At 34.4% G+C, this 27,321-nt stretch overlaps 1 protein-coding gene across 1 annotated transcript in view; it reads left to right on the forward strand.

Annotated features, from left to right (window-relative positions):
• The window catches only part of CHM (CHM Rab escort protein), a 62,924-nt gene extending 41,942 nt beyond the window's left edge, over positions 1-20,982 (forward strand). Inside the window, exons 10-15 of the mRNA XM_083797658.1 lie at positions 4,223-4,327; positions 5,193-5,256; positions 6,365-6,461; positions 10,275-10,373; positions 13,703-13,869; positions 18,857-20,982. Of these exons, the coding sequence (XP_083653784.1) occupies positions 4,223-4,327; positions 5,193-5,256; positions 6,365-6,461; positions 10,275-10,373; positions 13,703-13,869; positions 18,857-19,060 (736 nt within the window). The 3' untranslated portion in view covers positions 19,061-20,982. The remainder of the gene's footprint in view (positions 1-4,222; positions 4,328-5,192; positions 5,257-6,364; positions 6,462-10,274; positions 10,374-13,702; positions 13,870-18,856) is intronic.
• Positions 20,983-27,321: the final 6,339 nt, after the last annotated feature.

Genomic DNA, 27,321 nt, shown 5'->3' on the forward strand with positions numbered 1-27,321 from the left:
AATTGAAAAAATTCATCAGCAAATATTGGAAAATAAGCTATAAGATATGTAGGAACATTTTATTAGGAATATTAGTAATTAAATGATCAGTGTACTAGTTTGCTTTCCAGTTTCACTGCATATTTGTTTCTTTGAGAGCATGGTACTAGTAGCTAAAACAAAGTATTTTCAGCAACAGGATCATATAACTTTTTTTTTTCCTAATCATTCAAAAAAGTCTTAAACATCCTTTTCACCATAGTAAAAATGTCACTCAAAAGCCAAGTTTCTTTGAATTAAGTGTATTTTCTTATCCAGATATTCATAAGGGATATTTTCTCTTTATTTTCTATTTTCTCTCACCAGAATGCAGTACTGCTGTTTACTTGTGAAAAGTCTCTTCCTTAGTGTTACGTAGTAAACTAACCATTTCTCTTGCTAAGATCATCACTATTTCCTTTCCCTTCTTTCTCTTTCTCCATGTTCTCTCTTTCCTTACTGTGCATTCCCTTCTCGTGCCAGCTCTGTTTCCTCTTCAGGCTGCAGTGTTTTGCCTACTAGAAATCATCTGTCAGATTGTTAATGAGGGTATTCATGAGTTACTGAGCTTTTGAGTCAACAGGCCATTAATAGTAGTTGTTAATAGGCAAATTCATATCTCGTTGTTACCACAGCTGTCCCTGTAGTTTGAGACAGCTTATCTTGACCGCAAGAAGGTTAAACTCAGAACAATAGACATAGTTAAATTATGCAATGTTCATCACTATTTTATAAAGATCTCCCATAGGCTTCCAAATTTCATCAGTATCTTCATGCAGTTAGTTTTTTAGTATCTTTAATATATGTGCTTTAATACAAGTAGGGAAAAAATATAAATACAGTCTTGATTTTTTTCTCAAACTTCTTCTTGTTCATTTAGAGTTTTGGTTTAACCCTAAATATTACCATAGGTCATTTCAGCTCTTTTCCAGACTTGGCTGACATTATGTCCAGCTCAAGAAAAGTAAGAACCAATTCAATAACTAGTTGAACTGCTTTTTTATTTTTTTTACTACAGGTAATTGTATATAGAGAGAGCAGTAGATTTTTTTGTCCTGAACCACCCAATTATTTTAATCACGTTGCCATAGCCGTTTTTAAAGTTCATGAAAGTAATATTCAGGGAAGACAACATGAAAGTATGCAAACCTTTAGACATACTTGTTTTAAAGTTTCATTAAGTCACTCGAAAATTTCTGGTTTTTTAGGTATCGTATCAGATTAGGTCTGGTGTTCTAATACATAAGCAGAACATCCTGTACTCTTGATAGAACTCTGATGCTTCATTAGAAAATAAAAAAATACATCATGTTGATTAGATTGAGGAAAAAGCAAACTGAATGTATTCATGGTTATTGTTTTCTTTTTTGTTATTTTCTCATTTTTATTGTACATCATTTATCTGACTTTATCTGATAAATTTTAGATTATTTTAAATTACATGGGTTGCATTAATACTAATGGTAGACATTTTATATTGATCACTTTTTAAATACATTTCCAATTAAATAATTCTGTCTCAAAAATGGAAAAGGTATGATAAATGGAAATTTATATGTCTGTAATAAAAAGATATAGCAAACACATAGTCATTTACATATCTGTCTTGAAATATTGCATACTGGCTTTGTCAGTGCTGGTAAGTCCATTTCAAGGATGTCGCCCTTAGTCCATTAGTTTGGATAATGAGCCCTATAAAGTACATTTATAACTCGTGGCACTGCAAGGAGATGGATTCTAATTTTCATCCTTTTATCTAGACACATTGAAAGAAGGTCAATGGAGGGTTCTGTATGATTCATTGTCCCAACACATATCAGATGACAGAGACCTGATAATGTCAGTGCATAAGTGTCTTCCATATTTGGAAGCAGTACTTGAAAGAAATTTTCTCAGCATCATCCTTTGAAGTAAAGTGGAGACTGATATTAAAAGCATTATCTCTTTTTCTGTTTAAAATCTTATCAAGTGTATGACCCGATAGCTATTCCTGAACAAAGGAGAGGAAACAACACTTAGCAGGAAAATAAAAAGTGTGTAGTTGCTTTTGGTGGCTTTGAGTGATATAACATGACATTTAATCAACCTTTCCCCTTCGATAATGTTTAGGGGGGTGGCAGGGGAAATTGTTTCATAAACAATAAGAAAGGTTATAATTAGATATGAACTGTAGCGGCTTGACTTCCTTGTTTATTTGCAGTATTCAAATGAGTGCTTGAGAAAGAAATCAGGTTAACGTTCAGAAAAAACTTCTTAAAGTTGCAAGAGAAACACAAACACATGTTGAACAGAATGCGATTTGAAGTGTGCAAAAAGTACCGCATGTTTCCAGTTAAACAATACTTGTACCATTAGACTTTTAATTACTGCTTTGCAAGTTACCTGCTGCATTTGAATGTCGGTGTATTATGTAGCATCCAGGTTCCTACGAAATAGGCACTAGAAGTTTTATACAACTCTCCTTACTTGTTATTAACTTCGTACATTTTTGCATAAGCATAGCCTGCACCCTTCTTCAGTTCTCATTTTTGACTAGAAGAAGCAACGGTGAAATCCTAACGCTGCTAAAGCTAGTGACGACTGGCTGCTGTTACTTACTTACGTTTCGTTCTCATCTTCTGTAGTTGTATAGACCCTTCTGAGCACAGAAGCTAATGAGTAACTTGAAGCTACAAAAGTCTTGTTTATTTGTAAGGCATAACTTGCATGTCAGATAATTACTTATACAGGAATTGTGCTGCAATAAAACATTTAAATCTTTTAAGGGATCTCCGTTAGGCATCCTGCTGATGTTTTACATGTTGCTCATGCATGTGTATGCACGTGTGTAAAAAAAAATTGAGATGCTGGTTCAGAAGTATTTAATTAAAAAAAACACCACAGTAACTCACATATCAAGCATATGTTAGGTAAAGCTAATTCACTCTATTTTTACAGTAAATTTTCTGAAGTTACAGAAAAATCTTAAAATCTTGTCTTAGAAATCAGTATTAAGCCTTAAAGACCCTTAGAAGATGGATACAAGTTATAAAGAAAGAAATTGTAGTGAACATATTTTACTTACACTTCAGATAGTAAAACACATTCATTAAAATAGGTGCTATTTAAACCTGCAGGGATTTCTCAAAATGTTTGCAACTCTCAGTTTGAGTAAAACAGCTACAATTAAACAGATTACAAATCACAGTGTAACCTTGAGTAATGAATATAACAAGAATACAGTTATCCGTAGAGGAATCAGCAGTAGAGGCTGGTTTTAGTTAGTACCTCTATGCAATTCCCCATTAAAATGGGGAATTTGTATCCTGTTCTCAATTTAAGCTCTCTGAATAATTTGTTTCCTGTGGTTGGCATTTCTCTACCATTTATTAATGTTAATCTGTTTTATGTACACTTGTCTCTTGAAAATTTATATACTAATGTCACAACATATAATTATTCTTGTATCATTTTGACCTGCATACATTCAGAGAGGCTTTTTTTGGTGGGTGGTTGTTTTTGACTTTTCAAGTGTTGTCTGAGGCAAATGACTGAATACATTTGCAATGCAATCAAACAGTATCTATTAAGAACATTTGTGCTGCTCTTAAAGCAGTTACCCTTTTTGTTTGTAACTTAGAGATAAATGTTATATTTAACCACAAATAATACAGTCTTAGAAGCTTAGAAAAGTTCTCTGGGAAAGTCTGATGCAAACATTTCTCACAGATCTTTTCTTACATCTCTTAAATTAATTTACCGTTTTATTTGTCAATTATTAGGAAAATAAACTTGCCTTTGGTAAAGGTTGCTGGGGTGGGGGGCAGGAATAACACCGTGTTAGGGTAACACCTACAAAGTCATTAAGAGTATGACTTTTCCACGCTTTGTGAACTGTGAAACTTGACGCCATTTTCACATACAAGCAAATAGCAGTGTTACTAGCTCACGTTTTGTTTTCCTTAAAAAGCGGCTACTTTATTAATGTTCTAATATTATTGTTTAGTGAAATTGTATGTAAAAAATGTCATATATACCATGTAGAATGTATAAATATATGATTTCTTTATCAATTTCAGATGTGTATTTAGAGGTTCACATGATAAATGTGTACAGATCATTTGACCCGCATAAATGATGTTCTATGTAACTCAAAATTGAAAAATGTGTATACTTTTGTTACTTTATATCTGAGTTTATTAGTTTGGTTCAAATTTTTTAACAGATGCAAAGCAATTATTGATCATTTTGGACAAAGAATAAGTGCCAACTATTTTATTGTGGAAGACAGTTACCTTTCAGAGAGCGTATGCAGAAATGTATGTTACAGGTATGTAGCAAAACAGTAAACGTACTATGTCTCTTAAAACAAAAGAGCACAGTGCAAATTAAAGAGATTGTTTCCTGCTTAATCTTTGCAGCATAGCTTAGTTCTGTGCATAGTTTTTCGTCTTCCTTGCATATACTTGAGAGCATAATGTATTTTCTATGTTTATGTTTCCTTAAAGGCTCGTCTAAATCATATTTTCCTTTTCCTTTTAAAAAATCCAGTAGGTGCATTAGGGGTTTCACGTTTGTTAAAAAGTGCTTAGAGGGTGCAGGTGCTTTTGCTCTTCTTTCTTTAAATTTGTTCAGGTATAGAGAAAAATAAAAAGTCCTTGTTTTCTCTGTTTTTTGTTGTTGTTGCCAAAAGCATTGGACATATGGTGCCTTTGTCCTCAAAATACTGCAGATATGAAAACAAAACTATAGTAAAAGGTGCAATGCAGAAATAATTATAGGCCATGGAAGAGTAGAGATTTGAATTCACGAGCCCCACTGTAGTATATTTCCCATTAGTCCAAAATGTCCTGTGCTGTTTGGAACGTAAAAAGTCTTCTAACATGCTGCTACTAATCTTCATAAAATAAAATAATTTTTTAAATCGGAAGGATATTCATGCTGCTTTATATAATGGCACTGACTCATTAATTCATCATTTATTTTTGTCAATTAAAATAGTATATTAATGTTCCAGATGTGGTCCTACTTTATCAACAGGCAAAATGTCTCACCAGTAATCATACTAATAAAGATTGTATGCTTAAATAACATTCCCACAGTATTATGCATAATTTGGAATTGCCAAAACTCTGAATCCAAATTGCAATTTTTTATGTTTCAATACCACAATTTTATTTATTTTTTAATTGTAGGCAGATCTCCAGAGCAGTGCTCATTACAGATCAATCTGTACTAAAGACAGATTCAGAGCAGCAGGTATATACCAATTTTGTATCATTTACTTCTTTATGAATTGTATGTATTGATATTTAAACTGTTGTTTAAGTGTTATGAATTAGTTTATGGATTGGTTTCTGCTTGAATCAAGCTTTTTGGTCAGCCATCTCTACTGATAATTGTTTAATTCATTAGTTTCTCTAAAACTGCTCGTAATTTTACTCTATTGTAGTTTAATGACTTGGATTTCTCTGTTGTTTGATGCTATGGTAATTAACGCAGTTTCTTGTCTCAGCTTTGTTCGAACATTTTTGTTTTATAACATTCACTTTTATAGCTTGAGATTCCTTTCATACATATTCAGATCCTTCTTCAAATGTTTCTGCTTTGTCAATCTTTAATACCCTTTAGAATTAAGGTCTGCAGTCTGTGTTGTTTTTTTTTTTTTCAGTACACTGTGCTTCCATTAATTTTTACAGGTTAAATACTATCTACAGAATAAGAATACAGACGAGAAGCCTGTCCTTCCTAAATCTTGTTACTAGTAGTCTTGCATTAAAGTACTCTCATTCTCACATACCAATGCTCTTGCCAACAGGATTTTCTGTTTCTTAAAGGAAACACATGCATCATGGGTTGTATATATGGGAATAACAACTGCTCCTCGAGAGCTTTTTATATATGTTGCAGAAATACATATTTATGGGATTGATAAACTTTTGCAGGTGACTGAGCACATACACAGGTTTCTGTGACCATACATATACCTAGGTATGAATTTATTGGTAAATATGTGTGAGGCTTAGATAATCTTTTTATTTTTGCAAAAACATAAAGATTTTTAAACTTAATAGGTTTATCTTTCAATAACTTCCCACAAATCAATGTGTATGTTTATATACATATGTCTGGGTATCCTAAATCTTTTATATTCCAAACTGTGCTACATGGCTATTGGTCTAATAATTACCTATGGTATTCTTAATACTGTGTTTTACTTGCAGTACAGTGCATAGCCATTTTTAATTAAGCAGTTCATAGGAGTTGCAGTTTGTAACATTTCAGTGTAGGTTAATACAGCATAGATGACATTACATTTAAAATTAGTGTGATATTCAGAATTTTCTCTTCTCTTTCTGCTTGGCAGGTTTCCATTTTGACAGTGCCTCCAGTGGATCTAGGACAACCAGCAGTCTGTGTCATTGAGTTGTGTTCCTCAACTATGACATGCATGAAGGACACTTGTAAGTATGGGATATATGTTCTCTTAACTGTATTACTTCCTACTAGACTAGTATATTTATTTTCACTTATACAATAATAAATCTTTCCATTAAAAATAGTAATAATTTAAAGCACGTGAATCTTACTGATGACATGTCCTTAGAGTTTGTTTGAAAATGGATTACCTTAGCTGAAGTACCTGAAGTACACTACGTTTTGGGGCTTTTTAATTTCTGAAAGGTTTGGCAGAGGTAAGATTATGTCTAAGCTTACACTCTCTGTCTTGTACTCTAAGGAGTGCATCATGATTTGTTTGAGGAAAAGATACGAAAATGCACTTAAGAACTTTATTATTGTTTAATTCTGCATTGGATTTTCTAATTCTGTCTAAGAAATGACCTTTTTGAAGGGACATTCCCAGTATTTCCATTAAGAGTTTTATAAGTACAGAGCTTTATGACTTTTGTTGGTATTTTGTGTGAACTTCAAATAGATGAGATAAGCAACAAAATAGTCATATGGGGTACTTATTTTTCCTTCCAAACTATTTTTTTTTTTTTGCTTTCCGTTACTCAGATTACAAGACTGGGGCACTCTGGAATATAAGTAGAATTAGACATCATCTGACTAACGCTTTTTAACAACAACAACAGAGTAATAAATTGTAATAATGACCAATTTATTTTACTGGTACCCAGGCCTGAACTCAGGTATTTGCATATGAAAGAAGAGTGAACTAAATTATTAAGTCACTCAAAGTTATATTTCTTACTTGTGATAAAGTGATAAATCTGCAATTAAGAAATTCAGTGCCGTAAAGCATAACGTTAATATTTAGTCCTTTAAATAGCAGGTTTACTTTTTTTAAGGGTTTATACAATGCATATGCCAGGATGTGAAACTAAAGGATTCATGCTAAACAGATGTAATTATTAGTTTCATGAGAATTTTTGTAATGCTGAAAAATTAAGTTTGTGTTACTTAATTTTCTCCATTTTCCTTCAGTTTCATAAAAAATGTATTACATTCTTTAATGAAATTTGTCTTCATGTATATAAATGAAATAGTTATTTAGTAAAGGGCACTATTTCATAAATTTATATAAATATATTTTTTAAATTTTTACATCATTATCTGTGAATAGGTTTTAACCTGACTGATTTCTCTTTCAAACAATTATTTAAGATAAGTATACAAATACATCTGCGCTTTGATCACACTGCATAAATGACAGGCACATAATCTGTATTGCCAGTTGAGTGGAACCAAACTCCTTCACTTGCCCTAAAAATTGAGACTGTAATGATGAAATCATGAACTAAACTCATCGTTCTTCTTGCTAGAAGAATTACTTGAAGACAAATGTTGGCAACCACTGTAACTAATGCAGTTATACCTGAGTAAATCAAATATAATCAAAATATATACTGATGACTGTAACTCATAGCCATAACCTTAAAGGTAATAAAAAAGATTTTATAGGAAGTAAATCATGTGAACTTTAGTGATTTATAGCGATTCTTTTTTTTTTTTTGAGGAAAGAATAGGTTGTATTACAGTGTTTGGAGTTGTAAACATTTAGTTAACAATACAGGGAGAGTTTCATTATCGCCACCTGTTTTCATTTGCCTTTGTTGTTTTTTTTTTTTAGCACATGCGCCTTTTAGATACAAAGTTTGATTTTGGTTAAATTCAAAAACGAGTATTAATGTTTGAAGGTGATTTTGTGTGTGTTAGCGTACAATCCAAAGGAAGAGCAGGAAGGGTTAAAATTCTGACCCTCTTGGAGTCCTTGTCAAACTTTGTAGCATAACTGGGGCCAAAAAAATCATTCAAGACATTTCTGGTGTACTTGTGAATGAAATGATGAAACAAATGCAGCTGGGTTTCATAGTGAAAAGGAAAATGTCATATTCATTTGAAGTAACATCATAGCTGTACTTCGCTATGAAATTGATCAAAAATATATTGTGATGAAAACAAATGAGTCCGTGAATTTGTACAAAGATAGGCTCGACATCATGATGCTCTGACAGATACTTCACTACTGATGAGTTTCCAGGTAATTGTTCAGTAGCAAATGAGTACAATTAGGTGGGTTTATAAACTTTAAAATGTGTCTTTTGAATATCTGAATTAACGGATGTAAATTCAGGTGGGATAATGTAGCAGAGCTCTATCTTGTGAGAGACCAACGGGACAGAAGAGGTCAAACTACACTGAGTGATCATCTTATCTAAGAGTCAGCAATTTCACTAGTTTGCAAAACAGAACAAATAAAGGAATAGTGTGCTCCATGAAGAAGCTGTTCAGCAGTTTATTTTCATGAAAACTCAGACATGAGCAAGAAATCCAAATATCAAATCTGTGTTATTTAACCAAAATTGTGAATCGTCACAAATACAAAATTCACTTTAGTGACACCGATTTATCCATGCTGTAAGTTGATTTTTGATCAGTTACACAGTTCCACAAGTATCTTACGGTCCAAAACCTTTTCATGTCATCTTTTCCAATATGGGATTGCTGAGCCTTGTGATTTTTTATGTGTACAGAGCACCACTTGAAATCAAGTATGTAATATCAGTTTTGCAAGTTACAAGTTATTACTTGTCCACCTAGCATAAATTCACCCTTACCTAAACACAAAACTCTTCTGCTATCCTGTAAAAAGGTAGAGAAATAAAACGTTGTAGAGCTTCTCTGTTATGTTGTAGCAAGGGATTGTGTGTGTTACAATTTCCATCACAGAGCAGTTCTCTGATGCTCAGCAGTGCTCATCTTTAAATTCAGTGTGGCTTACCAAAACACGACTCTGTTCCCAATGTTTTTTGTTGTCCTTATGGCTGGAGAGAAATAGCGAAGTGCCAGCCCACTTGAAAAGTAAATTAAAATATGCGTTTATTCACTTCATCTCCTATTTACTGTTTAGTACAATACAAGAAATGGAAGTCTTGCTCAGACTTTTTCCTTCAGTGAAGAAAGATAGTGCACCGAGAAGTAAGCTTGAGTAGCCTAAGCAGGCACGGAATCAAAATTCCAAATTTCTGCTCAGTCCCAATTCAGTTGTTGTTGGAGGGTGTTGATGAAAGAACTGGTATTTGTGGGTGTACTATGTTGTTGAACTATTGGACTGTCAAGGATTATGGAATGTACTCAAGAATATTCTTGGTGTTTCTAGAGATCCTTAACTGATGTTTGTTCATCCAGACTCCTGCTCCTGCTTTTCCTGCTATCAGTAGGCATCTATTCATAGAATGATATTCTCTTTGTCTGCACTGCTGATGTTAAATTATACTTTCATCTTACCAGTTTATATGGAGGAGAGAGATAATTGTGAGATTCATGTGTGAAAGACAGTTATTGGGACATGGATCCCTCGTGTACTCAAGAACTCAGAAGAAGAATGAGTAGATTCCGTTGGAATTAATATAATTCGTGTGTTTTGTGGAGGATGAGAGCATACGGGATTCGTGTTTTGTTGGCTTTTTGTTTGTTTTGAAGTAATTTGGCAACATTTCTTTGGAACAGGAGTTAGTATTTTAAATATGTGGACAAGAGCTGAAATGTAGTATCTGTTTTAAAATGTGTAATCCTGTAGATTTCGTTCCTTTTTAAGTTTGTGCAAAGGTTCACCAATAAAGTTCTTAACAACTATATATGTATGGTGTATATCTGTATTTCCATAATACAGCCCTAATCTGGTTTAAAGGAAGTGATTTATATGAAGAGCAGTGACTTCTAAAAGCCTGCTGTACCTTTTAAAAAATTTTAAGTGACATCTGTATATCTGCGTACTGGTGATTGTAGTTAATTTGTGTTCTCTTTTACAGATTTAGTCCATTTAACGTGTCCATCAACTAAAACTGCTAGGGAAGATTTAGAGCCTGTTGTACAGAAGTTATTCCATCTAAATACTGAAACAGGAAAAGGTAAAAATAAATATATTTTATATAAAAAATAGAGCTTGCCATTTTATCTAAAGTATCTGTTACTGAACGTCTGAATCCGTCACCTGGATGAATGTATGGGGTAAGCTGCTACTTAGAAGACAGCTTTTCAGAGTGAAAGAATCTGTGTTCAGAGGGGGATCACAATTAGGCAAATGTCAGGTTTCTTATATTTCATGATCTAATGCTTCAAGTGTTCTTCAGTAGTTCTTCTGTAGTTTAACTTCAGTGTACAGGGACTGTAGATTTAGGTGTCTAGAACCTTTTTAAATTTTAGCTCTTTTTTAGCACATGGCAACATATTTGCTCCTTGGCATGTTTTTCAGTAGAGAAATGAAGTATTTGTGCACTTGTTTCCTTCCTTTTTTTTTTTTTTTTTTTTTTTACATTATCCTGGTTTCTTCACAAAAACCCACAAAAGTTAGGGGTTAATTAAATCACAAAACCCCAAAAGTTAGGGGTCTGCTTTTTTCCTCCAGCTGCCAGATTAGGCAGAATTTATTTGCCTTCTCCTGTTCTAAAGCTGTTACTCATCCTTTCTGTCTTCAAGTGCTTCCTTGCTTGCTGCTTTGAAATTCTCTGGATTCTGCTTTAAGCAGTGGAAGTGTAAAGACTTTGTTCACTGTGGTGTTACTGGGAAGACAGATTTCCAGTTGTTTCCAGTAATTAATTATTTGATCCTACATTTAAGAAACTTTGCCAGCTACTTTCATGGACCTCAAGATGGACAGTTTCACAGAGTTGTTGTTGACAAAGCAGTTGTCCCTGAGCTAGTTCCTTTGAGCTAGTTTCACAGAAACACTTGAAATTAAATCACAAGATCTTGAATTTAATTGTATTTTTGATAGATGCTCATATAACAGATAATGTGCACACTGAAGCTGCTGCTATATTCTAACTCTGGCAAAGCATTTTTTTAAATAGTGTGCTTATACTTAAATGCAGTAAACAGTAGTTCTACTATGAGAAACCAATGCTCAGCTGTCGGTGGAAGTGTTTGTATATACACAAAGTAGTAAGTTTTGGATATATTTTAAAACATAATCGGTTTGCTTATAGTAGTTGCTCTTAAGTTTCACTCCTAACTTTGTGTATTCAGGTAGAATTTTCTCATGTTAAAAAAAAAAAAAGGCAGTCTTTTATGTACACAGTCTTTGTTTTTCCTCTCAGGGCTCTGTAACCAAGAAAATGTTTCATAAAAGGATGGTTTCTGCTTCTCGCAATTTTGTTTTCCTATGTTTTTTCCCATTTTTTAATTTTTTTCTTCTACCCTTTAATGAAAAAGCAAATACCTTATTGTCTTATTAGACAGCAAAGTGCTTTAAATAGAAAGTAAAAGATTAAATAAAATGCATTTTCTTAACTTCTCTTCTTACAGGAAAGGGAAGCTTTATTTTGATGTCCTAAAAAAGTATTTTTTTAATTAGTTTGTCTTTACAAAACGAATATGTTGTTTACAAGTAGAAAATAGAAAACATTTTGCAAATGAAAACATTATTAGATTGGAATGCTGCAAACACTTTTCATGCTTGTATTTGTTAATTTAAAGCCTGCTAATTTCCAAACATTAACCTTTAAAGTATATCTTAAATTTTCAACACAATGGCAAGTGTTTTGAAGACTCAGTTGGTGAAGAAAAGATTAGCTTGCAGTTTAGCGTCTTCTAGTCATTGGGGGAGGGGAGATGGCATTAATCTTAATGTTTAAAGTGATCCAGTTCTGAAATGATATATTGTTTAGAACCTGACTGAAATTCTTCTGTAGAAACTCCGTGATCATAGGGGTCCTCAGGTGCACTGAGGCACTGAAAAGCTAGTTTTCCCTGACACATAGGCCTTTTTATCATCAGGATGAGGTAGTGGTCGTATTTTAATTAAAATGTCAGAACAAATACTGTTGGAGTTATTGAAAATGAATCACCAGATAAAGTGAGCACTGGGCCATGGCAGGTCAAAGAGGCAAAGTCACCTGGAGAAGAGGACTCCATTCATTTTCCTGCCTAAATGAGGAAGAAGTAACTTTTATGAGCAATGTGAACTTTTAAATATATTAAAGAGCATCTTGCCCTGTATTAAGGCTCAGACTTTCACAGGCTGATGAATTTAATTTATATTTCAAATTGTTCAAGATGGTTAGCACCTATTTTTTTAAAGTATTTGACAGTTATAAAAAGATACTGAAGAAATAGCATAGATTTATCTCTTTTTTTCTAATTCAACTGTTTTAAAATACTGTTTTGAATGTTGTTACCTAGTAGTTTCTTCCTTGGAAAGAAGTAAATCTCACAAGGTCTTTTACAGGCTTCATTTATTTTAGAGGAGCTAAAATACCAAAAAGGGGACGGCAAATATGCCAAACAAATAGTATCTATTAAGCTCAGAATCTATGTTGTGTATTCTTCCATTGCATTCTGCACTGTTAAAAAGTGACCTTCGTCTTCCGAGCTTTTCTTTGCCTATATGAGAGGGATTATATCAATGTGCAAAGTAACTACAAGAATATATAAATGATGAACAAGCACAGTGTAGCTAATGGTCATTTTGTGTTTGTAATGACTTGTACTGTGTTACAATACACCTCAACAAGTGTAGGTAAATTAACCAATTATTTTCATTCAGAAGTGTTTCCAAAGTATAGGGATTTTACATACTACTTACCTCAAATAGCATGCCTCTGATTTTAGCTAATTCTTTATCTACTGTTAGTAAGGGAGAGTGGGGTGATATTACTTTTTTTTTCCTTAAACAATGCCTTTGATTTAAGGCATGAGCCTTGTCGAGTCTCCTTATATTGGCTTGAAGATGCCCAACCTTTGAATCATACAAAGGTCCATTGTGGAAGGAGTTCCCATACAAAGATAAACTATTAAATGAGGAGGAAAAAGTACGCATGAAAAAAAAAGTCTTTGCATATGGAATGCAGTTCTGAGTTGGTTCAACCCATGGAGGACTTCTTTAACCCATCATACACACATGGAGTCTTTCCTGAGTAAACTAGATAACACAAAGTGAAAAGTGGTTAAAGTTAGACCCAGGCTTCTTGGTACTCTTCCATTATGTGATAAGGCATTCTTCTGTGGCATACCATGTACAGAATAAGTAGAGTTTGCATAATTATGGAAAACAGAATTATGATGAAAGAGTGCCTCAGAAAAGAATGGAAAGTAAAATTAATTAAATAATTTGAAAATACATGTTTATTAATGTAATTTCCTGTTAATAAATTGACTTCTAGTATGCTAGATTATGTTTTTATTTTATTACATATAAACATTGATTATGGGAAACACTTTTTTTTTTTAATCTTTCTAGAGACTGAAAATGAAGAATTGGAAAAACCCAGAGTCCTCTGGGCAGTATACTTCAACATGAGAGATTCTTCAGGAATCGACAGAAATTCATACAGCAGCTTACCCTCAAATGTGTATGTCTGTTCTGGCCCAGACTCTGCTTTAGGAAATGACTGTGCTGTCAAACAGGTTAGTCAGACCAATTTTTTTTGGTTGCAGAATTTCAGCTTTAAATACAGTCCATGCTTTTGTTCTGGGTTATTCTGCTTTATGGTAGGTAATCAATACAAATACAGCTATAAAGCTTCGCAGCTGGACACACAAAATTCTTACTTAACAAGCAAAGTGAATGTCAGTGGAATTGAGAATGGAAGAAACTTCAGAAAAGGACAGTTAGTGTAGTAACATTAGGAGTAGTAGATGGTTAATCTGAAAAGGTAAAGGGCATTTATAAGGCAGCAGTACCTGAAAATGATGATGTTGGGAGGATGGTTCCTTTAACACTGTAGAAAGGAAAAACTGTCAGTTCAGAAGTACAGAAGATAACTCCCCAAAATGTGTAGTCTTTTGTCTGTAAGGTTAAAGAAGAGATAAATTAGTAGAGAAACAGTATAAATTAAAGGTCGATCAGAAAAGCCCATCTACAGTTCATCTTGGAAAAATTGTCAAAGTAGTGCAATACCTGCAGGAGACAGCCACAAACCCAAAACGTATTGGAAGAAAAAAAAAGGGGGGGAAAAAAACAACATAATTACTAGTCCGCTTGTTAAGCTACCTGTTAAGCTTACCTTCCCTTTGCTTTAGTACCACTGCATTAAAAATTTATGGCGTAATTGTGTCTCTGATGTCATTGAGGGGAATTTCACTCAACTCATCATCTTGAGGTAGTATTTGGCACCAAATCACATTCAGTTTTGACTTTAAGTTCTCAGTGTCTATGTATGTAGTTCCAGCTAAGTGGAATCCTGAACTGAGACCTACTTGCAACTTGCCTGGTAGTAGGCATAACAGACCAGTACTCACTTTGAGACACAGTACTAGTGCTCTGAAAGAGCAAGTGAAGAAGCTCCCTAGTCAAAGAGTAAATGGAGAAGTGCTGAAGTAGCTGCCTTCTCTCTTGGCAATAGACAGAGTACTCAGGAACACCAGATCATCAAGGGTAGTTACATAGAAATTGTCAAGGAACTGCACATTAAATATCTGTTTGTGCCTTCCCCGCTACTATTGAGCAGAAGACAACAAGATCTTGAGAATATGCAGTTTACGACTTGTTCAACACAAGAAGAGTACAGGAATGCTTCTCCTTTGCTCTTCCATTCAAAGGTGTGCTTTGATAAGGAAGGTATAAATTCTTAGGCAAATGTACCACAGCAGTCACTGCGATGTCAAGGTACTTTCAAACCTAATGTATGAGAACAATTTTACACCTCTGTAGGATTAACTGGCACTACTCATTTTTAAAGCTGTTTTTTTAATGGCCCTCTTCAGAGAATGTGCATGCCATCTTCTAACTAGTTGCAAGATTTTTTATGAGTAAGTCATAAACCTCTTAAAATAAGAGTTTAAAATGTAAAGGCTGACATAGCCTGAACTGTAGGGTCAGAACAGTGTAATTAAGGGCTAATAGTACCCTTCGTTTTCCTTTACTAGGAAACCATTTGCCTCCTGATAGGACAAAAGGATTGTCAAGACAAAAAATAATGCAAGACAATTATTATGGTAGCAGTTTTAAATTGTAAATGAATTCTTTTTTTAAAGAGATTTTTTCAACAGTTACTTGAAACACTGCAAGTTAAAAGCTGTTTAAATTTGTTTTAAATCAGCCTATTTCTAATTCAGACAGCCACCATTTCTAGTATTCAGCTTTGTTTTTTCTGCATTAAGAGCTCCTATTATTACCAATGGGTGAGTAGTGGTATTATAGATCAAGCTGTATGTACACAATCTAAGTACTGTAGTTTGCCTTCATGTGAAATCTGTTGGCAGTCAGTGAGGTAGATGTTAACTGGACATATCTCAGAGGAGAAGCAATTGAAAGAGCCTGACAGTGGTTTTCAGAAAGAGTAGGAGTTACATTTTTTTTAACCTGTTTTAAATTTTGAAATACATGGTCACTATTTAGAGTGAAAAATATTTAGTATAAACATGTTTATAATTAAAAGTCATGAAGAAAAAAAACAACATGAAGTGTATGTGAGGACCAAATAAGGACTGGGCTGAAAATAAAGCAGAACTCAAAGTTAGGACACACCCTTCCCAATTAGTGTACAGGTACTCTCCAGACAATTGGAGAAAACAAATGTAAGTTGGTGTGCCCTCTACCCCCAAATCCCTTTTATCTTCCTAGCAACGGGTGAAAATCTCTAAACGTGAGATAATTACAAATTCATGGATGAGAAAGCTATTAATAACTAAAAAAAAAAAACAAACAAAAAACTGTGTATTACTCTTGGGATTGCTTGGAAAATTGAATATAAGTTCTCTAATCAATTCTGCTTACTGTTTTAGTGATAATTCCTATGATTTATGTTTTCATTACCATTAGTATTTCTAATTCCTCTGTTATGCTCTTTGATTGTATTGGTGATACGTTACTTAGAAGGTGAGGTATCACAACCTAACAACTGATTATCTCAGTATACAGATGACTTAATTCTTGTTTTATTTTAATTTAGTTTTCTAAATTCTAGTATAATATTGATTAAAATTTTAATGTCTGTATTTATTTGCCCTGAGGATAGGCTTAATCAAGTGTAAAGTCCTGTTTATGATTCCTTCAAATTCTGTACGTACAGATTTCTTCCAGATTGCTTCCAGTTTTCTGTTTTTTGCTCTCTACAACCTGACATGAATTGTCATGTACTGAATTAGTATGCAATGTTCCCTGAGTTATTTCAGATTTGAGGCATCTTCATGTTTATAAGAAAGCATTATGATGTCATGCCAATATTTGTGCTTTAACCTGTTTCCTTTTTTTTTTTTTCTTTATCTGGAAGGATTTCATACTTTTTAAAGCATGCTGTATTTCCAAGCTCTGTTAGTTTGGTAGTGTTCTCTGTAAATGTTGCTACAAAAGCCCATACAATTACTCTATGTGCCATCAAAACATAGTAACAACAAAACATAGTTTTGTTCAACTTTAAGTAGTTTAACAGTTATAAATTAGAATATCTAACTGCAAATGCTTTGCATGCTTATGTCTTAATGCTTAATTCAAACATACACACTTGGTACAGCTCTGGTACACTTAAATTGTTGCTTCAATATTTAGTAGTTACTAACTTAATTACAATAAATATCAATGTGCTGTAATGAAGGAGATGTTAAATTATTATTGGTTATTCTGCATGACTTCAGCTGGGTAAGGTTAACTTAAAAAATTGTTAGGCCTGAAAGCATGCTATACCATTAAATTGTTCAATTATAATCAATGTCATGATGTCCTACATAGATAAGATACTGAGAATTTCTTTCCACGTTCAACCTCATAATTACTTGACTGTTTTTGGTCACTGCCTAATTGGAGGCTGAAAAATTGTTCAGAAATGCAGCATGGAGTGTTTGTTCTATTTTTTCATATGTTTAGTGCAAAATATGGTACTTTTCTTCATCCGTATTCTATTACATGTAGTAATTCAAGTATGTTTTTGGAATGTCAAGGGCAAGCGCAAACTTGAAATCAAAAGTCTTTTTCTTACCTTCAAAAACTTAGCTTGTAAACCTTTTGTAGGATATTTGCATCCCCTTGTCCTCCAGACTTACTTATTAGTCAGGGTTTTGAAATTACAGACTCATCTTTTTGCAGTAGATAATAGATTTATATATATATATTTCTTCATATACTAATATAAATAGTTTTAAAATGATTTTAAATGGGTAAGGAAAAGTGAAATTTAGGAAGCAGAGTGAAAAATTAAATTGAACCGAGAGTAGACAAGGTCATTTGAGCAGTTAATAATGGAGCCCTACATCCATGTGCAGGTGATACAAATCCACTGCTGGTGCGCAGTGAGGTTTATCACAGAAAGCTGTTTGGTACATGCTCAATGATGTATTAATCTGAAAACAATTCCCCCTTGTCCAGGAATCCGCATCACGTAATCAGCCTTTGCAGTTGGCATTAACTGACCCTACTGTCAGCTTTTTCAGTGTAGTGTCTGGTAAAAATACAATATAAAGATGAACTGTATTCTTTCCTACGTGGGAGCTCTTATCATGGGTCATCCTCAGGGCGTAAGTTTCCTAAATAGACAAAATTGAGAGGCAATATTCCTCTCACTCTGAAGAAACCCAAAACATAACCAGGATCTGTGTCTCCATTTGCCGTGGAAGCTTAGGGGCTTGGAAAAGAAAACCTTTATGGATGTTGTGGTGGTTTAACACCAGTAGGGAGCTCAGCACCAGGGAGAGAAAAGTTGATGAAAAAAGCTCATAGGTTGAAATAAGGATGGGGAGACCACTCGCCAGTTACCGTCATGGGCAAAACAGAGTCAGCGTAAGGGAAAGTAATGTAATCTACCACTAACAGACTAAAGCTATGAGAACTAAAAGCAAAACTAAAAACACCTTTATCCCATCCACCCTCTTCTACCTCCCCTGGGGTCTGCAGTCGGTCCATAAGGCTTCATCCCCGCTGCTCCTTCATGGTCACTCTCTGCCCCTGCTCCAGTGTGGGGTCCCAGGGGACAGCCAGCTCCACCACGGGCCTCGGGAACTGCTGCTCCGTGCCTGGAGCACCTCCTGCCCTCCTGCTGCACTGCCCCTGGGGGCTGCAGGGCTGCTTCTCGCTCCTCTCTTCCAGCTGCTGCACACAGCTGCTTTTTTCCTTTCCTAAATCTGCTCTCAGAGGCACAACCAGTGACGCTGAGTGGCTCAGCTCTGGGCAGCAGCGGGTCGCTTTGTGTGGTACCTGGAGCTGGCTCTTACCTGACATGGCAAGGTCCTTCCCATACAGCTCTTCATGTTTGACTGGAGCTAGAGATATTTTTGTAGTGGAAAAGATTTTTTTGGAGAACTGCAAGAAGGTATGGCAATTCCTATGTTTTTACAAAAGGCCAAAGTATTAAATCAATATTGATCTGAAAGAACAGATGTTAATCTTAAATATCTACGAAATACTGCTGTAAGGTATTACGTTTCAAAGTGAAGTTTATTTTGTGTTTATTTTTCTTAATAGGCTGAAACTATTTTCCAAGAAATGTTTCCTACAGAGGAATTCTGCCCACCACCGCCAAATCCAGAAGATATTATTTATGATGAAGATGAGATTGCATCAGAAGAGTCTGGACTCAGTAATTCACCAGAGACAAAACCTGAACCCTCACCTGAGGAAAGCAGTAGCAGAGGTAGTACTGCTGTTAAAGAACATAGTGAAGAATGAATTGGCTCTCTTCTCTTTGTAGACAAGGCAGTTGAAAGAAACGAAAATTTTAGAGAGGAAGGATAAGAAAAAGAGGTTTAAAAAGCCCATAACTACTATTTGTGATTGCCTTATTTCCTTAGCTTGAATAATGTTTCTTATTCAAATAGTTTCATTCATAGCTAAGATATTTCTAAATAAAGTCATAGGTCCACCAGATCCAGGGGTATTTATAGCTTAAAAATAAATAAATAAATATAATAGAACAAAACATTTGAATTTAAAATGTTAAAATTGACTCATTTGTGAGAGAGTTTGGTTTTGGTTTACATCTTGGAAAGACATCTTTTAAACAGGCAAGTCAAAACTAATGTAAATAACATGCAATTTTGCTTACCAGTCAGAAGACCATCACCTGTTTCAAAGTATGACATTTCTACTGAAAGTCATTGTGTCTATGCTAATTAAACAGTTGTATGTAAACTTCATCATCTGTCCTTCAGAGTGCTTTTTAGGAATGTAACCTAAAGGCAATAGTATTAACAGCTCTGGGATGGCTTTAGAATACAAAAGACATCATTTAATTTGTATCGTGAAAAAAATCTTGTATGGTTTTGAAGCTGATGCCATAATTTAGAAGGAAGTATAATCCAATGGGTGTTTTTCACAGGAAACTGTTTTACATTCAGAATGTTTTATGGTTTTGTTTTGTTTTGTTTTTGAAAGATTTAGCAGTTGCATGATCAGACATTTTTTACCAGTGGCTTAATTTACTGTAGTCAGGAAAATAGCACAGTTTAAGCTTAATGCTAGACTTCCTAACAAAACCAAAAATCATATACTAAACATAACTGTTGTCACATTTCCTTGGATTTTTTGCAACATTGGACCTCTAATAAGCCAATAATTATTTTTTTTGCAAGTATGGTGTCTGAGAAGTTTAGATGATGATTGAGGTTTTCCATGCTGAGAAGAAGGTTCAATTTAGAATTCCAAAGGTTTATATTGATCCCAGTTAATAGGATTAAAACTAGAGTGATAGGTGTACATGATGTGTTTTGTAATGGTAATCATAAAACATTTATACAGTAAAATTTATTGAACTATTTATAAGTTTAGTTTGTATGAAGAATTACAAAATGAGAACGCTGTTGTAAATGACCAGGATAGACTTGCATTTCTTCTGAACAATTCTTCAAATTAGATGATGAAAAGTATTTAGCATTTACTTTAGGATTTACCTTAAAATGTACACCCAACATATCAACAGTGTGTCTAAGTATAGAGATCAGTGAATTTTTATGAGCCAGTTTAAACTTGTACATGAACTTAGTTACAGTTCTAGCAGTACTTAAATACTGTATGTAAATAAAAATGCCATAAAATTATGAATATTCAGCACTGTCTGGACTTGACACAACCAAACTTCTGTACAGTTTTGCAGTGCATGTTCCTGCCTTTAAAATGGCTTCGTGCCATAAAGGTTAATTTATTTATTTTTTTACAGCATGACCGATACGGTTCACTTCATTTCGTCTTGCATCATAATACATTGTCCAGTTTGCAATTCAGAAATGAATTTATTGGTGCTTACATTCTTTGTCTGTTGGATAGGCACCGTTGTGTGTATAATCCCAAAGTCCTTAGAAAAATGTCGTTGAAATGTTTCCAATATTAAACAACAGTTACTTGTGGATGCTTGTGGTTGGGCAGTTACATATATTTATAGTATTAAGCAGACTTTATTTAGCAGCAATTTCGTGCCTATTGGAAAGCATGAGTATCTGGTAATTGTATTTAACCATCTGCAAATCTGTAAAAGAACTAAGCGGAGGACATAGTACCTGTTCGTCTTTCAGTAATGGGGATCATAGTTGAATTTTTCATCTTCTATGTTTACAAGGAAATCATCAATGAAAATTAAAGGTTTGCTTGCAAGTGCATTTTTGTGTGTTTTCTTTCAATTAATCAAGAAAAGCAGTTCATTTGTTAGCGGAGACTTTCTGATAATTCTGTTCTTCACCTTCAGCATGCTGACATCTGTAATAGGATTGAAGTTTAATATGTGTGACATTATGTTTACATAAGATAGCAAGTAGTTTGTGTAAAGCTTCGTGTCCATATGAAGCAACGTTTGATAATCCTGCAAATGTGATTTTAGATAAAACAGAATAATCTACAAGTTGTAGGCTATGACTTCACACTACATTGATTGCTTAAAAAATGTTTTTCATGTCTTGTTCATATGGCAAATGGAAACATAAAATGCTTTTCCTATGGTACTTGAGTACCCAATAGCTTACTTGCAATAGCAGTAGATAAGACTGTTGATCTTTTATTTTACGGAAATCATGCATTGAACTGCATTTTGTTCCTGCTTTAAATGATTTAAGCATACAAAGTGAGGGTTAGGCTTATTTGAAGTAGTTTTTAAGGCTTGTCATACAGGATGTATTCAAAAGATAACATGACTTTTTAAAAACTGGCAATTTATCTGTAGGATTATTAATAAATCAAGTTAAAGAAAGATAAGGTTAATTGAATTTTTAAACAAGTAGCTGTATTATCCTTCAAGCACCTTGGAGCTCATACAATATTCACACCTTTTTTTTTGAAGGAGTGCTTTGATATGTTTGAATTCCTTTTTTAATGAGTATTTTCTTTTTAACTTGGTTAATTGAATTAACCCTTAATATTCAAACAGTTTTATGCCACTTTCCCTTCTGGTATTGCATTGCCTTATCTGTATGACTGCAATTAGTTACCCTTCCTTTGGAAGTATTTTCAGCCATGAAGCTGCTACGTCTGCTTTTTCTAGTGATGATGATGCTTAGGGCCATTTGACAGGTAATCATTAGAACTTAGATCCTTGCAGGCTATGGGGTCTTTTCTCCTATCATTGCAGGGGGATTTATGTAGGTAACTCCTATTAATGTTAATGGGACTTGCATGTGTAAATCCTCCTTGCATCAATGGGAAAATTGACCCCTGGAAAAAAAAATCTTCGTGTGAGACTTGCTGATTCAGAAATGAGGCACTATCAGCTCTTGTGTGGAAATGTGAAGAGTGGGGCACATGCCAGCTTGCCTTTTGATGCCTCACTGAAATGCTCTGAAGAGGACTTCTGGAATTTATTTATTTATTTATTTTAATATTGTGATTTAATATTTTCCATACACTTGCTAATCTTGTCCACGTTCCTGTAACAATCCTAACAAATCCTATACCAGAGCACTTTATGTAGCTCTGGTATCATTGGTGTCTGGTGTCATCTGGTTTCATTTTTTTGTACTCAGGAGGTTGCATGGTTCCTCTTGCTTTGTCCTTCACTGTGTTTTACACCCCTCTCTTTCCCCTCCAAATCTGTGTACATCAGCAATGTGAGTTGCAACAGCTTAATTTCAAGTTCAATTTGCTAGTAATCTATTGATTAATGACAAGTAGGCAGTTTATACTACTGTTTTCACACAATAAGAGACTGGATCACTTAAAATCTATAATCACAGCTGATGAAAGGATAAAATGACTGTCCTCAACACTTTTCCAGGCTGCGAGTGGGAAAATGTGAACTGCCCATTTTCCACGCATGGTAGAAAGAAGAGAGAGGTGAACAGATGGAAATAGCTAAAAGAGGATTGTTGTAGTGGAAGGGGGAGGATAACATGGGGGCACTGTCATACCCTTTGTGCTCTGAGATCAGCTGTCTTGCACTTTTACTTTCCCTTTCTGCTATTTGAGATTTCTGCACAATTTCTGAGATTTCTACACCATTTGCTGTTGATGTACCCTGGGGGTGTAAGGGTGGGTGGGGATGGCACTGCATGTGTTTTTGGGAATGAGGCAACAAGTAGCCATGAATACCGTATAAATGGAGTAATACCAGCTCGTGCACTGAGGAGTTTACAGTACAACTGAGAGTATTATGTTTTGTCTACTTGTGGTTATATTTGTCTATCCTTTATTGTGCATCTTGTTGATCAGTCACTGTTGTAGGTCTTCTGTATAAGCCTCTGCAGTACATTTTAGGTTTTCGCTCTGACATAATTTTTTAGCAACAGCAAACTTTCTCATCCCTTTTCTTAAAATCATTCTTGAATATATTCAGCAACACAGATTTGAGACAAATCCTATCTTTTTTTACTAGCTGTCAATCAATAGTAGCTACATTTTTCTCTGATGGTTATGTTTGATGTTTTTCAAGAGTTTCTGAGGGATCACGTTGGAAGTTCCAGGGAGGGCTAGCATCACCATAGCCTGCCTATTCTTCAGCCATCAAATTAGACTCCTCAAAAACTGTTGGGGATTTTTGAGGCATAGCTTTTCGCTATGAAAGCCTTGTTAACTTTTTCACAATATTGTGATCGTTTGGATCTACTTTCTTTACAATAGGTCTTATCAATTTGCGTGACAGGGAAATTAGACTTTGCTCAGTGGTAACCGTAAAGCAACTTCCTTGAAAAATGAATAAAACCTCCCTTAAGGAAAAGTTCCAGCTCATCACCTTATAAAGCAAATTCTGATGTCGGAACTACCCTCTACTGCTCCATTGCTTTGAATATTAATTCAGACATCTCTCCTGGCTTTTCTGCCATAATGAATGTTCTATTCACTCATTAATTATCAATAAACTCTGCAGATTCTGGTGGGCTATCTGCTGTTGATGGTCTTTTTTATTTTTCCTTAGGATTCTGTGGCTTTCTGTTTATTTGTTTAATTCCAGATCGGCTGTTCTGGCAGCTGAAGTTCGTAAAATATATGTGTTTTGAATTTATGAATACTATTCTTATATGATAAGAGCAGTTGCTAAATTTCTAAGTAAGGGAGCAAGTTACTGAAGTCACATCTTAAAACTTAATTGATTTTTTTTTGTGTGTACATACAATTCTTAGCAGATTTTTTTCAAATAGTATAATCACTGTGTGTTTGTATGTATATATACATATAGCACTACTATGACAAAGTGAGTAACTCATAAAGCTTATCATTTAAACCTTTGCAGAAATCAACCGCTATGCAATGTTCAAAAGTTAGAATTACTTGCTATTACGCAAACTGTCAAAAATCTGGAAGAGTGGTAGCGGAGGTGGAGTTGCTTGCATTCCTCCGGTAAGTAGGACCATGAAGCATCTTTGGTAAGATTTAAAAGTAACACTGCAAGTTTGAGACACCTATCTTAAATGTTCATTTATTGCAGCCCACTTTAGTAGTAAGATTACTTCAATACTCAGACGGAAACCTTAACTTAGTTGTGTATGATTTCAAGTGTAACTTTTTTAATGTGACAAAAGTTACTGTAGGTGGATACTCGGAGCTGCAGAGGTAAGTAGTAGGAAGTGGTCAACCACGTGGAATCCATCATGTCAGCCACTTGCCAACCAAAAAAATTACTTTTGGTGTAAATAGAGCTTATTAGCAATTCCACCATTATTTTTATTTACAGGCTGCCAGTTTCTGTTCATAGCAGTGACTGGTTCTTCAAAGTCTGGATGGGGAGCCAGGCAGGAATGTTGTAAATCTCAATGACATTTGAGATTTAGAAAGTTGACAGTGAAGTATCAGGAAGATGCATTTGTTGACTGCATGGGAGTTCTGATCAGAGGAGACTTTAATAGAAAATACTCCTCCTGTCACAATTCTAACAGACAATATATTTTACACTACTTGCATACATTGACAAAAAAGATGAAAGGTATCAACCTGAATGTATATCAAGCCCCAGATGTATTTGAGTAAACAATGGTTGGGTAGACAATGGCTGACTCCCCATGTATATAATGCTGCTCAAGTGGCAGTTTTATCTACATAAAACTTCTCAGTTTTGGGGAAAAGCTTCTTTGAGAGTGTTGCAAGTTTGTTTGTTTGTTTTTTAATCTGGCAAATATATTGAATTCAGTAGTATACTGTCTTCACCTGAATTTAGTTTTTCCTATTAACTGTCGGGATTTTGGATTGTTTTTGTTTTTTACTCTAAAATGTTTAAACATTTTTAAATACTTTTAGTGGCAGTCTAATCTTTTGATTACCACAAGAGGTGTGTTGCAAACAAGTTGTGCTGTTAGCATGGATAATGCTGATTTTTAGGAAATCTCAGAACATCCACGTTTCTGGGTACAAATTTTCAGGATCTCCTACTTCCTTCTGAAGTGATACCCTCTAGCTGATAGTACATCTGGGTCTCTGGAGACAGCTTTAGTGCTGTTCCACTATTCTTTACAGTTAACACTTCAGTAAGTGGGGCATGCCAAAGGCTGTGGACACTCCATCTGTCTTTTTAAACAGAGTTGCTTCTTTTCTGAGGTGTTACTGCATGATAGCAATCACCATTTGTGGCTAACAAATGTGGCTTCAGCTTGTATGGCTGTTTTTTAGCTGCTCCAACTTCAGGAAGATCATTCTCTATTTGAATATTGGTAGCTTTATCTCATTCCTTTTTTTTTGCTTCAAGCACAGAGCTGGACCAAGAAATGGTTCTCCATTGAAAGTGATTGTTGTATTGATCCTGAGGCTGTTACGTTAACAAGTCTAAAGCAGCACAATGATAAAACATCAGGATAATAACATCCTTGTCTGCAATTTTTTGATACTTCAAAGCCTAGGTTAGAAGCCACAAAACCAATGTGGTGGTTGCTGATAAGCTGGTATTCTGAGTTGAATGGCCAGGCTGAGGAGCAAGTGTTTTGTTACTGGCTAACATCATCCTAGAAACTTGAGATCTAGGAAAGTATAGCTTAAAGGATTCTTCTCTCTTAATTAATTAATTAAAAAATCCCTGTGCTATGTTTTAGACCACGCTGGTAAGAAGCTTTTTAATGGCCAGTGTGGAATTTTGAATCTGCTCTGTTTCAAACCCAAGCATATTTTTGGAGCTCACCCAAGGGAAAGCCATTTAATCATGATGAGAGACCAGCTGTCAGACCAATGTAACGAAACATTTCTCTGCTCTGGGAACTTCTCAGTAGCGTGAAAATCACTGCTAGTCATGGTTGAGTTCTTTGTTGTGAATAAATTAGCCAGTAAATTCAGTCTTTTTTCCTATTCAGAAACTTGCGTAAGCCCTAGCTAAGTACGTTCAGTGAATAATTTTTAATCTTTAGATTATTCAGAGATAATCTACTACATGATTATTACTCCAGCTTAAGTTGCAAGTATTTTTCCTGCTCCATATTTGGATGCTGAAATAATACACAAAACTTAATTTAAAAAATGGCATATTCATTTTCTTTCATATATTTTTAAGATATAAAATGCTATTATGAAAAACAAAATAAAATCTACTATTAAAGCAGTCTTTGTAAAATTACTTGCTTTGGTGACACTTGTACATTTATGCTTGCATTTTCTTTCTGTAGAAGTTTTAAATCAGGAGACATTAGATTATTTTCCAGCCTCCCAGTCTGAATCTAAAATGAAGATGTAAGCCCAATAAAAGCTAATAGCCCTCTCACTTATATTTTAAGTACATTTTTGGCTCTTCCAAGATACCACTTGAAATGCACACTGCATAGAGTATACATTTAAAATCTTGATTGACATCAGATCTCTTCAGATGGTCTATTCCGGTGTCATCCCTAAAGTGATGTCAGAAAGTTCATGCACATGCACAAGTAAAAGTGGGCACAAAGCAATACTCAAATAAGAGTAGGACCAAGCAGTGAATAATGTACCAACTTGGGATTCAAGGGAAATGGGTTCTTTTCTTGGCTCTGGCACTGGTTTCTTGAATGAACTTGGTTGAGTAATTTCCCTTTAATGTCATAGTAAAAAGATGTAAAATGGTGACAGATATTTTCTGAAGCCTTTTGAGAGGTCAGTAAAATATAAAAGTAATATATGCCTTTTAGAAGGAAAAGGAACAGTGTTAATGGTAACTGTAAAAATGGATATCAGTAATACTGAGTAGAGACGCAATGATTTTCCAATAGAAAAATATAACTATTAAATGATGGAATAGCAGATTTTTTTTGTTAGCCATCAGCGTGACATTATCTGTGTTTCACAAATAAGATTTCACCAATTAGCACAAACTTTATTTACTATTAATAATGTAAAGTGATACTTTTTTGAAATACTTTTGCTTGCCCATATTTTGCTGGCAGATTGTAATGCATATTGTTTCTTTGTTTAATTAGGACTTAATGCTAATGTCATTAACATTCTATGTGATAATTCAGTAGGTTGCCTATTTATAGACATAATGAAAGCCATAATTTGTTTGAACTAAAGTGCTTTTGACTGTGCTATTAAATGAGAAATAATATTAAATTTACTCTAACCTGACATTA

The sequence above is a fragment of the Anser anser genome (assembly GCF_964211835.1).
Source record: "Anser anser genome assembly, chromosome: 13".
NCBI lineage: Eukaryota > Metazoa > Chordata > Aves > Anseriformes > Anatidae > Anser > Anser anser.